The 13711-nt window shown below is 43.1% G+C and overlaps 1 protein-coding gene across 1 annotated transcript in view; it reads left to right on the forward strand.

Annotated features, from left to right (window-relative positions):
• Positions 1-7609: 7609 nt before the first annotated feature.
• Positions 7610-13711, forward strand: part of LOC147698005 (uncharacterized) — a 32497-nt gene continuing 26395 nt past the window's right edge. Inside the window, exon 1 of the mRNA XM_086936171.1 lies at positions 7610-7975. Coding sequence (XP_086792297.1) covers positions 7610-7975 — 366 coding nt within the window. The remainder of the gene's footprint in view (positions 7976-13711) is intronic.

Raw genomic sequence — 13711 nt, forward strand, 5'->3', positions numbered from 1 at the left:
ACAGGAAGCGCAAAACTAACAGCGCAAGGCCTTCATAAATATGGACCTGGATTTTCCCCGTGCTTCGCCGGTGCGCGTACCATGCGCTTCCCCCGCGCAAAACGAAAAATTTTTTTAATGCCCTGCAGGACCCTATTTTAGTCCCTACATCAAACCTAGGGGGTCAGAGGGGGTCTACTCTTCCCCCTTATGGTCATTTGCCCCTTTTTTTTTCAAACCCCTTGTGTCTCGATTTTACCGAGACACAAGATGGCGGCCGCTCCGCACTGTTTAGAATGTTTACAGACAACTGAGAGCCAATCAGCTTCCTGCGCGCAAGTCGCGTGTCGCGCCTGGAGCGCACTCCGGTGCGCGCACGGGAGAGCGCCTATAGATATATATATTTTTTTGAACCTAAATTACTCAAAATCCACTGGAGCACATATCTTGAGACATAGCAAAGGCACATCGGGCTACCAGTCCCTACAATTTTGCCAAGTTTGGTGGAAATCCATTCAGCCGTTCGGGCTAAAAGTGAAATCGACCGCCCTATGGAAATTAACATGGGGAAAACGCGTTTTGGGACCCCCCTTTTATCTCGGCCCCCGCTTGACGAATCCCCCCCAAACTTTCAGGGAAGGACCGGACCGCCATGAGACCATTTTCCTGAAAATTTCAGGCAGATTCGTCAACCGGCGCCAAAGTTATTCAAAATAGAATGTTGAGATTTAACATTGAAAATTATCCTAACTATAACTACCTACTGGCGACCGCCAGTAGGTTATATATATATATATATATATATATATATATATATATATATATATATATATATATATATATATATATATATATATATATATATATATATATATATATATATATATATCAACAGCAGTTTCCAAAGCTCCGTGTATCAACGACCCAGGAAAACCACACACATCCAAAGTAAATGAAGGCACATAGTTTATTCAAAGGTTGAGTCCAACAAAATCTGACGCGTTTCGGGCATCCGCCCTTGCTCACAGAAAGTCAGTTAGTAAGACTTTCACAGTTAAATGCACAGTGCTTTACAGTTTTTTTCAATTAGCATTTTTTTCTTTCTCAAACATAGCACCATGTGTTCATAGAAATAAAGGACATACTCCAAACTTAGTACTCGGAAGTCTGTTTTTCAAACAATTCTGCTAAACGCTGTTTTTAACTATATTAAAAGTGGCTAAAATCCACTTTAAGAACAAAGGGAAATAAACCATTGTTTTTAAGGAAATGTAACTAATGGCCAACATAAAATGTAACAAACATAAAATGGTTTCTCACATAGTAAACAAATGCATATAATGCAGAAAAATATAATTCATGAAGCCATCTTAAAAATCCAATTGAATACAGTACAGTTTATGTAAAAAAACCTTGTCAATGTGCAAAATACGCGATAAAGTGCATATTTCTATAAATGTTTCCATAAAGTGCAAATGCAATATGAACAAATAAAGTGACAAATGCAATTAGTGCAAATTACGCAAAGAATGTAAACAGTTGGATAAAATCCAAGATGGCAAGGTTATATATGTATTCAGATGTAACATGGCAATAAAGAGTATAAATGTTTAAAGTGCAAATGGCCAAATATGTTAAATCCAAAAAATGGATTAGATTGCGAAAAAACGATATAGGATGTTCGCAATATAGTTGGGCAGAAAACAGAAATTCACAAGTAGTACCCCGTGGCTGTGTCCAGACATGTGAGTGAAAAGAAATTTTGATCACCCAAAAATAAAAAGTGAGAGAAAGCTTATATGGTGACAACCATGAAGCCATATGTGAAGGGAAAATATATATATATTACCTACTGGCGGTCGCCAGTAGGTAGTCATAGTTAGGACCTAGTTTCTATAGTAAATCCGCAACATTCTATTTAGAATGACTTTGGTGCCGGTTGGCGAATCTTCATGAAATTCTCAAAGAAGATGGCCTGCTCCGCTCCACTCCTTCCCTAGAGGTTTCGGGGTGATTGATCAAGTGGGGGCCGAGAAAAAGGGGGGGTCACAAAACGTGTTTTCCCCATGCAATTTTCCAAAGGGACCTTTAAGTGAGGCTACAGCCCAAACTGCTGAACGGAATTACACCAAATTTGGCAAAAAGGTAGAGTTTGGTTTGCAGATTACGCTTTTTGTTAAATGATGTAAATCCGTTCAGTAGTTCCTTAGAAAATCAAAAGTAAAATCATAGATATATTTTCTAAGTTGTACCGTACGCATACCATTCGAGGACGGTACGTGTACCATTACGAGCATGAGATGCATGCTAATTGGCTGTTAACTGTCTGCCATCTTAGAAAACAGAAAAAGAAACGCAAAAAACGCAAAAAGGGGGCAGGGTAGAAAAACCCTGACCCCCTAGGCCTGCTTAGGGGGTCCCACAAGGAACCCCAATGCCCACATTTTTTGGGGGGTTTTGAAAAAATCGCGGGATATGCATAGGTACGCATACCCTGCCGATAAAAAATAAAATGTGCATATTTTTTTTTAGCCCCCAAAGGGGGGCAAATCCCGGGGGCAATATACTCTTTCTAAACAGGTGTCCCTCAGCCCAAGGGACCTCCACCCCCCTCGGGCTTATTTTAAAAAGGATTGGGGGGCTCTGAGGCCCCCGCAGCCCCGGGGACCGCCCCCCCTAACTTTTTTTTATTTGTAATAATGGGGGCCCAGAGGGGCCCCCCAGCCCCGGGGACCGCCACCCCTGAGGCTTCCATGAAAAGTATAGGAGGGGGTTCAAGGCCCCCCGCAGCCCGGGGACCCCAACCCCAGGGGCTTCTTTTAAAAAAAGAAAAAAACCTGTGTAGGGTGCTCAAACCCCCACACGCCCCAGGGACTGCCACCTCCCCGGGGCACTACTATTCAAAATAGGGGTCCGTGAAGGGGCTTTTAACTATTGGGAGGGGGCCCCCCTCCTGGAGCCCTTGATGGTCCTGGTGACCGCCACCCCCAAGGGCAGGCTTCTGCAGCGTCCCGGGGTGCCTACCCCCGGGACACTGCTGTTTGCTATGGTATGGCGGGAGCCTCGCAGCTCTCACTCTACCATAGCAAACTGCTTTGGTTTTTGAAAGAGAGAGCGGGAAGCCTGCTCTCTCTTTCAAAAATCAAAGCGGATTGCTTTTCTGCATGAGGAGCAGCATGTTAGCTGCTCCCCATGCAGATAAGCAATGCCAGCTCCTGCAGGATGCGGGGAACGGGCCAGGGACTGTGGGGGGCTTGGGGATCCCCCCACAGCCCCCAACGAGGAGGGACAGTTCCAGGGGATGGGGTTCCAGGGGCCACGAGTTGCCACAGGAGGGGGGCAAAGCAACCCCACTCCTAATTAAAAAAAAATAAACAAAATGCAGAGTATGGACTTGGAAGGGGGGCCACGCAGCCACCTTCCCGAAAATTAAAAATTGGAGGCAGGCCCTGGGGATCGGGACCCCATGGCCAAAAACAAAAGAAAAAGAAGGGGGAATACACAGCCCCCCTTCTTTAAAGTAAATTTTAAAAAACGGGATCGGGAGGAGGCCATCCACTCTCCCTGCACCTCTCTGGGGCGTGGCCTCATTACACCTCTCTGCAATGCAGCCCCCTGGCCCATACTGGAGGTTCCTGGTGGGCTAGTTGACCCCCAAAGAACCCCAGTATGCAAGGTGAATTAGTTCCCCCTCTGCAAACACGCCAGGGGCTGTGTTGCAGAGAGGTGTAAAAAGGGGCGTGGCCTCATTACACCTCTCTGCAATTTAGTCCCCTGGCACATACTGGAGGTTCCTGGTGGGCTAGTTGGCCCGAGGGACCCCCAGTATGCAAGGGGAATTAGTTCCCCCTCTGCAAATGCGCCAGGGGGCTGCGTTGCAGAGAGGTGTAAAAAGGGGCGTGGCTTCAAAACACCTCTCTTCAACGCAGCTCCCTGGCGCATACTGGAGGTTCCTGTTGGGCTAGTTGGCCCCCAGGAACCCCCAGTATGCAAGGGGAATTAGTTCCCCCTCTGCAAACGCACCAGGAGGCTGCGTTGCTGAGAGGTGTAAACAGGGGCGTGGCCTCAGAACACCTCTCTGCAATCCAGCTCCCTGGCGCATACTGGAGGTACCTGGTGGGCCCCCAGGGACCCCCAGTGTGCAAGGGGGATTAGTTCCCCCTCTGCAATTGCACCAGGGGGCTGCCATGCAGAGAGGTGTAAAAGGGGCGTGGCCTCATTACACCTCTCTGCAACGCTGCCCCCTGGCACATACTGTATATATATATATGTGCTGAAGCCTGTGTGCATCCTCGTCTGTGGGACTTTGGAGCTTTAATATATATGTATATATACAGTATTATGCACAGGGATTTACATAATGAAACAGCCAGCAGGACACTTGAGTATTTGAATTTAGTCAGGACTGGTATCTAAAACAGCTTTGCCAACCGATAACTTGGTCTTATTCCACATACAACTCATCCATACAGTAGCGTGTAGGTAGGCTATAGTGCATGCTAATGTGTAGTTAAAAAGTAACACATATGTTTGATTTTGTGTGAGCTATATGTACATTTACAAGAGAATATGGTCGTTTACACATCCTTTACGCTGATGTAATACTACAAAAAAGTTATTCCCAAGGTAGTCTGTAACAAGGTAAAAGGGAACTTTGTATGTGCATAAAAACAAGGACATGAAGTTAGATGTTTTTTACCGCTACATGCACACTTTTAAAAGCACATGCTCACTTATGCAGTCAATGTTCTACACTCATTTCCATCCCATTTGAGTTACAGAGATACTGATATTTGATATGAGAGTCAATCCATGCCACCTTTTACATATAGAATTATAGAGCCAATTATCCAGAAACAGAGACAGCAATGTACTAAGAGACTTTAGTGCATATTGGAAAAAAGTCTATATAGCAACTGGGACACTTATTCTGATACATAGTAAAGCTCTGACATTACCAAGTGAACAATCCAGACAAGTAGGCCTTTCAACATAGCTCAGGCTTAGTATACTTGAGCTTGTAAATGCAGTTCTATGACTAGGCCGACTTATTATTTCAAAGAGCTTGATGAGCCTTAACCAGCTGTATTAGTACTTAAAAGTGACCGCTTCCATAGCATGTAGCTAGGCCAGGGGGTAAAGTTTATATTCATAAACGCAAGACATATAGTTGGACGTTCTTCACAGGTATATGCACACATTTAGGTGGATATGCTTAGTTATACATCCAGTGTTCTGCATTCAGTTGAATGTCATGTGGCTACTTATAAAAGGTTAGAGTTACTAATAAATCCTCTCAGACAGTGTTTCAGCATGTACACTTTTACTAACATGCACAGACACAAATCTTAAGTATCTAACTCTAATGGAGAAAATGGCACTCTCAGTTAAACAACTCATTAGTGAACGACAAACTCAGTAGACAATTCCTACTATCTCTTACATATATTTTTACAGAACCAGACAACTTGAAACAGAGCCAGCAATGTACTCAGAGACTTTACAACATGTAGAAAAAAAACTCAGATAGAAACTGAGAAATGTAGTAAAGGTCTTAGACTATAAACTGAACCATCCATAACAGTAGCTGTTTTAAAATGTCAGAGGCCTTGTGCACTTAATCCTGTGCATGCAGTTCTACTGCTAGACTCACTTTGTATGTTGTAGACATAGTACACTTAAGCTGATGTATAAAAAAAGTTACATAATGCTACATGTATAACATACTATTGAAATTATACTTTATTTTCAGATATCTAGATCACTTGAAGCAGAAGAAGAGGTAAATATGACAAGAATAAAACAAAGGAAAAGAGCACAAAAAACATTCATACTTAAGGAAGACTGAAAAGAAAAAACTAAAAGAGGAACACAATATTTAAGAGGAAGAAAAATCTACCGGTAAGAGGATTCAGCAGGTTCTTAAAACATTATTAAGAAGAATGAAATCTGTGGAAAATAATGAACGAAAAAGAACTTAACTAACAAGAAGGCAGAAACAGTCTAAAGATATAAGACGATGGCTTAGAAGTAGAGTAATTCAAAATTTTCTAAAATATATAAAACAGTATTAGAGAAGATCAGCAGTTTATAAGCAATAGTAACACATTGAAAGGGTAGTAGATAAAGCATTTGACTTGAAGCTAAAACTATTTATCTTAATATTGAACAGAATGAGAACACTGGATAAAACAGTGCTCTCTATGAAGTAACTTTTGTAAATTATTTAATGAAGTTTGGAAACACACTCTCTGTACAGAACCTTTGTTTAGTGGAAAAGCTATTTACAATAGAACATATCAGTGCATACAGCTGAAACAGATGGTCAATGTTATGAGGTAAAGAATGTAATTCCAATTGCAAAAGAGGAGATGGTTCCTACAAATGTTGTGAAAGTAATAGCTGAAAAAATATAAGGAAGCGGTAGACAGGCTCCTGTATATGGATGCAATTGTAGCAGTATCTCTATTCGGCAAGAATCACTAGATATATAATGAAATTGTTTACTTAAATTTCCAGATAGAAGGATCAAACAGTATGTTGCATTGCAAGTATTAGATTCATGGAAAATAAGAAAATATAGCAAAAACAGAGACATACTTTGGCTTGTCTATCAAGGAAAGTGTTCCAAAGCACATTTCATCATTTTAGAATGTTAGCTGTCCACCACTCTGAAATGCGGAAGTTAGTTAGCAGCACAGCACTTGCCTGGGCACCAGAGGACACAAGCCGACACTGCCGAGAATCCAGGGTATAGCGCGGAGGCGCACAGGCACGGACACCCGCCAGTAGCCGCCACCGCCGAGAGTCAGCTGGGTAGACATCCGCGCCGCCGTTCCGGGACTCCAACTCCCGGCAGCTAACGCGGCGGCGCGCACCGCTGATGCTGCTGACCCGCGCCTGCACCAGGAGGTGCTTCAAAATGGCGTTGAGGTCGGCAGAGCGGTGAGGAGCAGCACAGCACTTACCTGGGCACCAGAGGACACAAGCCGACACCGCCGAGAGTCCAGGGTATAGCGCAGAGGCGCACAGGCACGGACACCCGCCAGTAGCCACCACCGCCGAGAGTCAGCTGGGTAGACATCCGTGCCGCCGTTCCGGGACTCCAACTCCCGGCAGCCAACGCGGCGGCGTGCACCGCTGACGCTGCTGACCCGCGCCTGCACCAGGAGGTGCTTCAAAACGGCGTTGAGGTCCGCGTCGCGGGAGCGCCCGGGGCTAAGCCCGGGCAAAGGGCAGGCCCCCTACGGCCCTCATCGGCACGAGTAGGCGAGGCTAGGCCACCCCCCTAAAAATTCATCACTGAGCACCAGGGATCAGTTCCAGCCAGCTCACTGACAGTGGAAGTGTTATTGCTTTTGGTTGACCGCCTCCCAAGTCCTAGTTACCAGACGGGGGTCGGTAAGTAGTCTGTATAGCTGCCACCGAATCGCCCAGGAGCTTGGAAAGAGGAGGGGGCCTTCGATGAGAAGTTCATAGCAGATCCAACACCACTGCGAAGCAGGAAATGAGTTTCCTGGATACCTGTATAAGGCGCTGAAGTAAGACATTCGCTTTTAAACCTTGAGAGTTACACTTTGTTATTTTATTGAGTTGTGGGTACAAGACTATCACACCCTTTTGTATAATCATGCCTAAAAGAAATAATCACATGGCATCTGAAACACCAAATAACACCATGGATAACTACCTTGTTCAAATGGTCAACAAGATAAACAGTGAGCGCAGACAGTCGTTGGGACTGAGTCAGTCACCTATTTTCCCTCCCATGAGCCCACCCACTTCCTCACAAACAAATGAGTCTCTGCTATTAGACTCTAATAATGATGCTCATGAAAAAAACTCCCCAGTAAATGTCAGTATCGATACCAGTGCAGCAAATGTGGCGGATACTGAGCCACATGTGGACAATGATTTAGATGCACATGCTGTCATTGTGGTTGAAGAAAAAGAAGAAGTGGAGGATGAACCACCTGCAAAGCGGGCCACGAGGGCAGTTAGAGCCTGTCGTAGATTACAAAACAAATGTGGGGGGGGCACGCTCTGGAAAAAATAAGATTACGTCACCACCAAAGACAAAAAGCACTCGCCAGAACCATGAGGAGGACAATTCGAGGGAGATATCGGATGAGGACTTAATGTCAAGAATAGCAGAGCTGCTAGAAATAAAAATTCATACACTTATCAAGCCACTTATTAGCAAGATTGATAAACTTTCTGCGGACATAAAGAAATTGGGAGGTACACAAAATGTATTAGTAGATGTGATAGGAAATGTCTTAAGTAATGTTAACAAGGGCCACGATTGTCCAAAGGAAGATAACGAATCTGGGTCAACATCAGATGTTACCCCACCAGGGCCAACTCTTCCGGAATGCCCGCAAACTGGCCCCAATATCAATGATTTGCCACTAGAAGCCCCAATTGCTCAATTAACTGATCCACCACATGTTACAGTGCCCCCTAGTTCTGAAGAAGACTCAACACAATTTGTAGTTGAAGCATCGCCATTGGTGTTAGTTCTAGCTAATACACCAACCCTACCACCGGGTCAAACCGAGTCAACACCGTCACTAATAAGTAAGGCACTATACTGGCTGTCAAATAATATGCGGATAGCACAGGGGGGTGAACAGCGGCTGGCTGACAAAATCAAAATGGCAAGGAGGGTTAGATGGATAGGAAATAAGCAAAAAAAATGGAAGGGCGACTGTGTGGTACTAAATCTTTCAAATCCAGCTGCTCTTCCCGATATTCTATCCAATATTTTTCCACCACAAAGAAGTAGTTCTATATTCCCCCTTACATTAGAATTCTTTTACAATGAGTCGCAAAAAGCCAACAATCATAAGTCCCTGAAGCCAGCTTGGTTAGCGAGAAATAATGGATGGGGTGGGGGACCTACAATGTTTGACTCGAACTATGCTTCTAAAAATAGGGCTGGTCCATGGCAAGTTAATCAACATAACATTCCTTGTTTCACCACTCCAGGGCAAAATTGGAATTTAATGGGCAGACGAGGGCCGGGCACATCTGCTAACAATTGTGGGGCCTTAGGTAATGGCAACTACAACGGAGGATGGCCAGGTGTGCAGCACTATTCATTATATCCCATTACCCCTGCACCCATAGGCAATGGCAACCATAACGGAGGATGGCTAGGTGCTCACCAGAATCCAGCATATCCTATTACCCCTGCACCTAGATGGAATGTACCAGCAAATGGTTGGGGTCTTGGGGACCCATCTTATAATTGGGGAGTTAGCACCTCAAATAGGTTCGGGGCCCTAGCTGGTCTAGCTGATTGCGATTGACTTGATGGAGGGGCTTTGGCAATGTCATGTGGTATAGAATATACACATCCTAGTTTGCATTCTGAAGCAGTACCAAAGCAGATCGCACTTGTTAAAAATTCTCAACAGCCACTGCACTATGTTGACACAATGGCACAAACACCACACTTAGATGTAAATGGGTCTATTATACAACAGCAGGTAACAGGGAAACCAGGTGTTTTAGAAATAGCAAAAATAATCTGTTGGAATATTGCAGGTTTGAAAAAAAACCTCTCAGATCCGGCCTGGCATGACTATCTGGCTGGTGGGGATCTAATCATGTTCCAGGAAACCTGGGGGATCGAGAATTATTTTAAGGTTGACTATAGATCTTTTTTTATCCCCGCAGTTAACACAAATGAGGGAAAACCTTCTGGCGGCCTAACAATATGGGTGAAAATCACAGGCGGCCTGTCCTTTAAGCAAATTGATACAAATAATCCCGACCTTCTATTACTTGAGTTAAAAAACACTAAGGGTTGTAGCATTTATGTGATCAATATTTACAGCAGACCACACCAATCGTGCAAAGAATCACCAGTTGTAACCCATTTGAGTAATATTGTGGCGGGGTTTGATCAAAATGCAATAATGATTATAGGTGGTGACTTCAATAGAGGTTTCGAACCTATAATAGGCCTGTAAGACATTCACAAGGACGAGGACAGCGTCAACAATATCCCCTTGGTTGACACAAATTATAAAGCACCCGTGTACAGTGAGTGCCCTACAACTATTGAACTTGACTCTCGAGCTAGGCCTACGTGCCAGCAATGGGCGGTTGCCCTCAGACTGCCCCAGTAAACCAACATTTACCAGAGGGGTGAATCCCAGCCATTTAGATTATTTTATAGTTTCTCTGAATTCATGGCCCATGATCATCGACCTAATGGTGGATGACCGCACGGAAAGTGACCACTATCCATTGATTTTATCTGTCCAGACTCAGATCTTTAAAACCCTTGATAAAAGTGCTAAAAGTACTGTTTCCTTACCACAGGACCCTTTAGTGGCAAACAACCGTAGATTCCTGAAGTGGCCAGTGGTTTTAGGTAACACAACAATCATTAGTCAAATCTATAATGTATTTGTGGGGCACATGTCCCCTCTCTTAGGAAATAGTACTGTCACTCAAAATCCTTGTCTGATAGAATCTCATGATCATTTAATTGACCAGCTTGGCGAAATCCTAACCAGGGCGGTAAAAAGATCACACAACACCCAAAAGAGTAAACAAACAGGGATCACCTGGTACAACCAGGAATGCCGGAGAGCTAAAGCAGACCTAATTACAGCGGTTAGGGGGGATGCAGCGGACATTTTGAGAATTAAGAGAGCTCAGTACAAAAGAACCCTATTAATGGCCAAAAAAGAGTGGGACTAAAGGGTTTGGTCAGATTTGTTGGACGCATGTAAGTGTAAAGACCAGACCTCCTTTTGGAGCCTCATCGCTAGAGGCACCAGGGGGGTGACTGAATTCAAAGATAAATTCTTAGAGGAGGGAATTTGGGTCAAGCATTTTACCTTGTTATATGCTTGTGAAGGTTCTGGCGAGATTGAAGGTTGGGACAGCTTGCAGGGCAGCCTCTTTTGGCTGCGCATGACACACCTCTTGTCTTCTCCTTGACAGAAACAATTCTAGCAATCAAGGCAGTTAAGCCAGGGAAAGCGCCAGGCCCTGACAGAATACCAGGTGATCTTTGGAAGCACGAGAACTATATTTGGGCTCCTTATATCAATCTACTATCTAATGATATTGCTAGAGGAGCTCCTGTCCCAGAAACCTGGAAGGGGGCGGAGATTGTAACACTGTTCAAGAAGGGTGATAGGTCAAATCCCTCGCATTATCGGTATATCAGCTTAATTGACGTGTTGCAAAAAATGTTTGCACGTCAAGACCTAAACCGGCTTTCCACTTGGATTGAAGAACACTCTATCTATACAAAATACCAGGCAGGTTTTAGATCAAAGATAAGCACTGTAGACCAGGTTTTTAGATTTTTATGTTTAGTCTGGAAATATACGATTATAAGAAGTTCCCATATATACGTGGCTTTTGTTGATTTGAAGGCAGCTTTCGATATGGTTCCAAGGGTAGCCCTATGGAAGACATTAAACAAGATGGGCGTCCCCGGGAACATCCTTTAAATTTTAATTAGACTTCACGAGAATAACTATGCACGAGTTAGATGGGGACCAAACGGAGAAGTCAGTGAGAAGATAAAAATAGCGAAAGGTGTAAGGCAAGGGTGCGTAATGGCACCTACCTTATTCTCCTTATACGTCAATGACATCCCGACACTCTTTTGGGCTGCGAGCATGACTCTCTCAAACTGAGTGGGCAAGCCGTTCCGGCATTGTTGTTTGCAGACGACACCATTTTAATCTCTCAGACACCCAGGGGGCTTCAAAACCTTTTAAATAAATTTAGCTTGTATTGCGATGACAAGGAACTAGAAATCAATTCCTCAAAAACAAAAGTTATGACAATCAACCCTCATAAAGGTTTTAGTAAAGTTTTTAAGATAAATAACGAACCCATTGAAGAAGTCCCCAATTTTAAATACCTGGGTATCATTTTAGACAGTAACGTTACATGGAAAACACAATTGGAGAACTCCAAATTAAGGCTGACTCAAAATCAGTGTCCGATTTTAAAGAGGCATAAGAATAGCCATTTTAAAGCAGTCTCACCAGCCATTGAACTATTCAAGTACAAAGTGCAATCATCTTCACTTTATGGCGCGGATCTCTGGGCTTATGCTTTAAAGGATACTTTCCGAGTGAGGGAAAATTCCTTTATTAGGCAACTCTTAGGGATACCTGGGTCAACACCACTGACACCCGTATTATGAGACCTTAACTTTCGACGTACAGATGACTATGCTTCTCTTCGTCCGCTGCTCTATTGGGTCCGCTTATGGTCCACTGAGGAGCTGACTGATTACAGAGAAGCATTGAAAGAGAAAATGGCTATAAGGAATATCACGCATTTGCCATGGTTAGAGTACGTCAAAAAATGGTTTGAAAAACTAGGGTTAAGTGATTTTTGGTTTGACCCTGATTCTCTTACAAATAGCTCAAAAAAGGATCTTGAAACAAAAGGTACTGGGATTATATTAGAGACTCAGTGTTATCAAACCCCAGAACAGGGACTCTAACCTCGAATTTTTTTGAATTAAAAGTGACCATGCAATTAGATCCCCTTATGGACGAAATTTACCCTCCATTGGCCAAAAGCCTATACTTAAAGTTCCGGTATGGTATTTTGCAATTAAAAGAAAGGACAACTAGCTGGAACTGCAATAAGGGGTTGGCCGGGGCCGCTGGCTCCGACATATGTGAGTTTTGTGAGATGGGGCTGAAAGAGGATGTGTCTCATGTTTTATTTATATGCCCAGCATACCTTAAAGCCAGGAAAAAATGGCTAAAGCCAATCTGTAAAAAGCTAGGCCTCTGACAAATTAAGGTTGGGCTCAGAATTTTTAAGGAAGACACTGCCCAACCGATTGTGTTCAGCCTGAGCCGTTTTCTCTTATGCGTAGCCTTGATTAGGAAGATGAAAGACCAAAAAACTTAAAGAAATAGGCTAGTTTACCATGTTAATGTGTCAACTGTTAGCTGCTAAAGTGCTGCTTGCTTTACTGTTCTGGTGTACACTTTTAACAAAAACAGATGTTTAATTTATTGTTTTATTCTGTATATTTATTCAGTGTTCTTGTACATTAGAGGGGCCGCCTAGGACCAAGCTACCCCCAAGTGGACAATCTGGGAAATGAATTGAATTCTATGTATTATATGCAAAAGAAGTGTGTCGATATTTTTATCCACCCGCTATTTTTATGTATTCAAACAAATTTTCTTTTTTTATTGTGATATGATGTATTATGATCAAATGTATTGTATCTTACAAGGTTTTTTAAACCGAATAAAGATTAAAATTGAAATTGAAATTGAAATTGGAAGTTAGTTCGGAGACTTTACTATGCAAAAACCCTCGCACTATATTTAGGTGAATTTAATAGAGCTCTTTTGCATGGTACAGTAGCAGATGTACTGAAAATTTGTGATGAAGTAAGGTTTCGTTTCTCTGGTCCTCAAGAGGAGTGTGGGGAAAGTGAGAACATGATATCTACAGATGTAGTAGAACAGGATAGAAAGATTACTAGTGATTATTTTTCAGAAGAAATTCCAAAGTTCAACACTGTTTCATCTAAAAAACCAAACTGTGTTTGTATTTGTTGTCGACGCACTCACTACACAAGTGAAACAAGAAAGTTGATTTATTTTTAAAGAGTTAAAAAGAAAATAATTATAAGTGGTGACAATTTGCTGTTTATTTATTTGTAGCACAACAATTTGACTTGTCCACTGAACAAGTTGTATGTAAGTACTGT

This window comes from Lissotriton vulgaris, chromosome 8 (assembly GCF_964263255.1).
Source record: "Lissotriton vulgaris chromosome 8, aLisVul1.2, whole genome shotgun sequence".
Classification (NCBI taxonomy): domain Eukaryota; kingdom Metazoa; phylum Chordata; class Amphibia; order Caudata; family Salamandridae; genus Lissotriton; species Lissotriton vulgaris.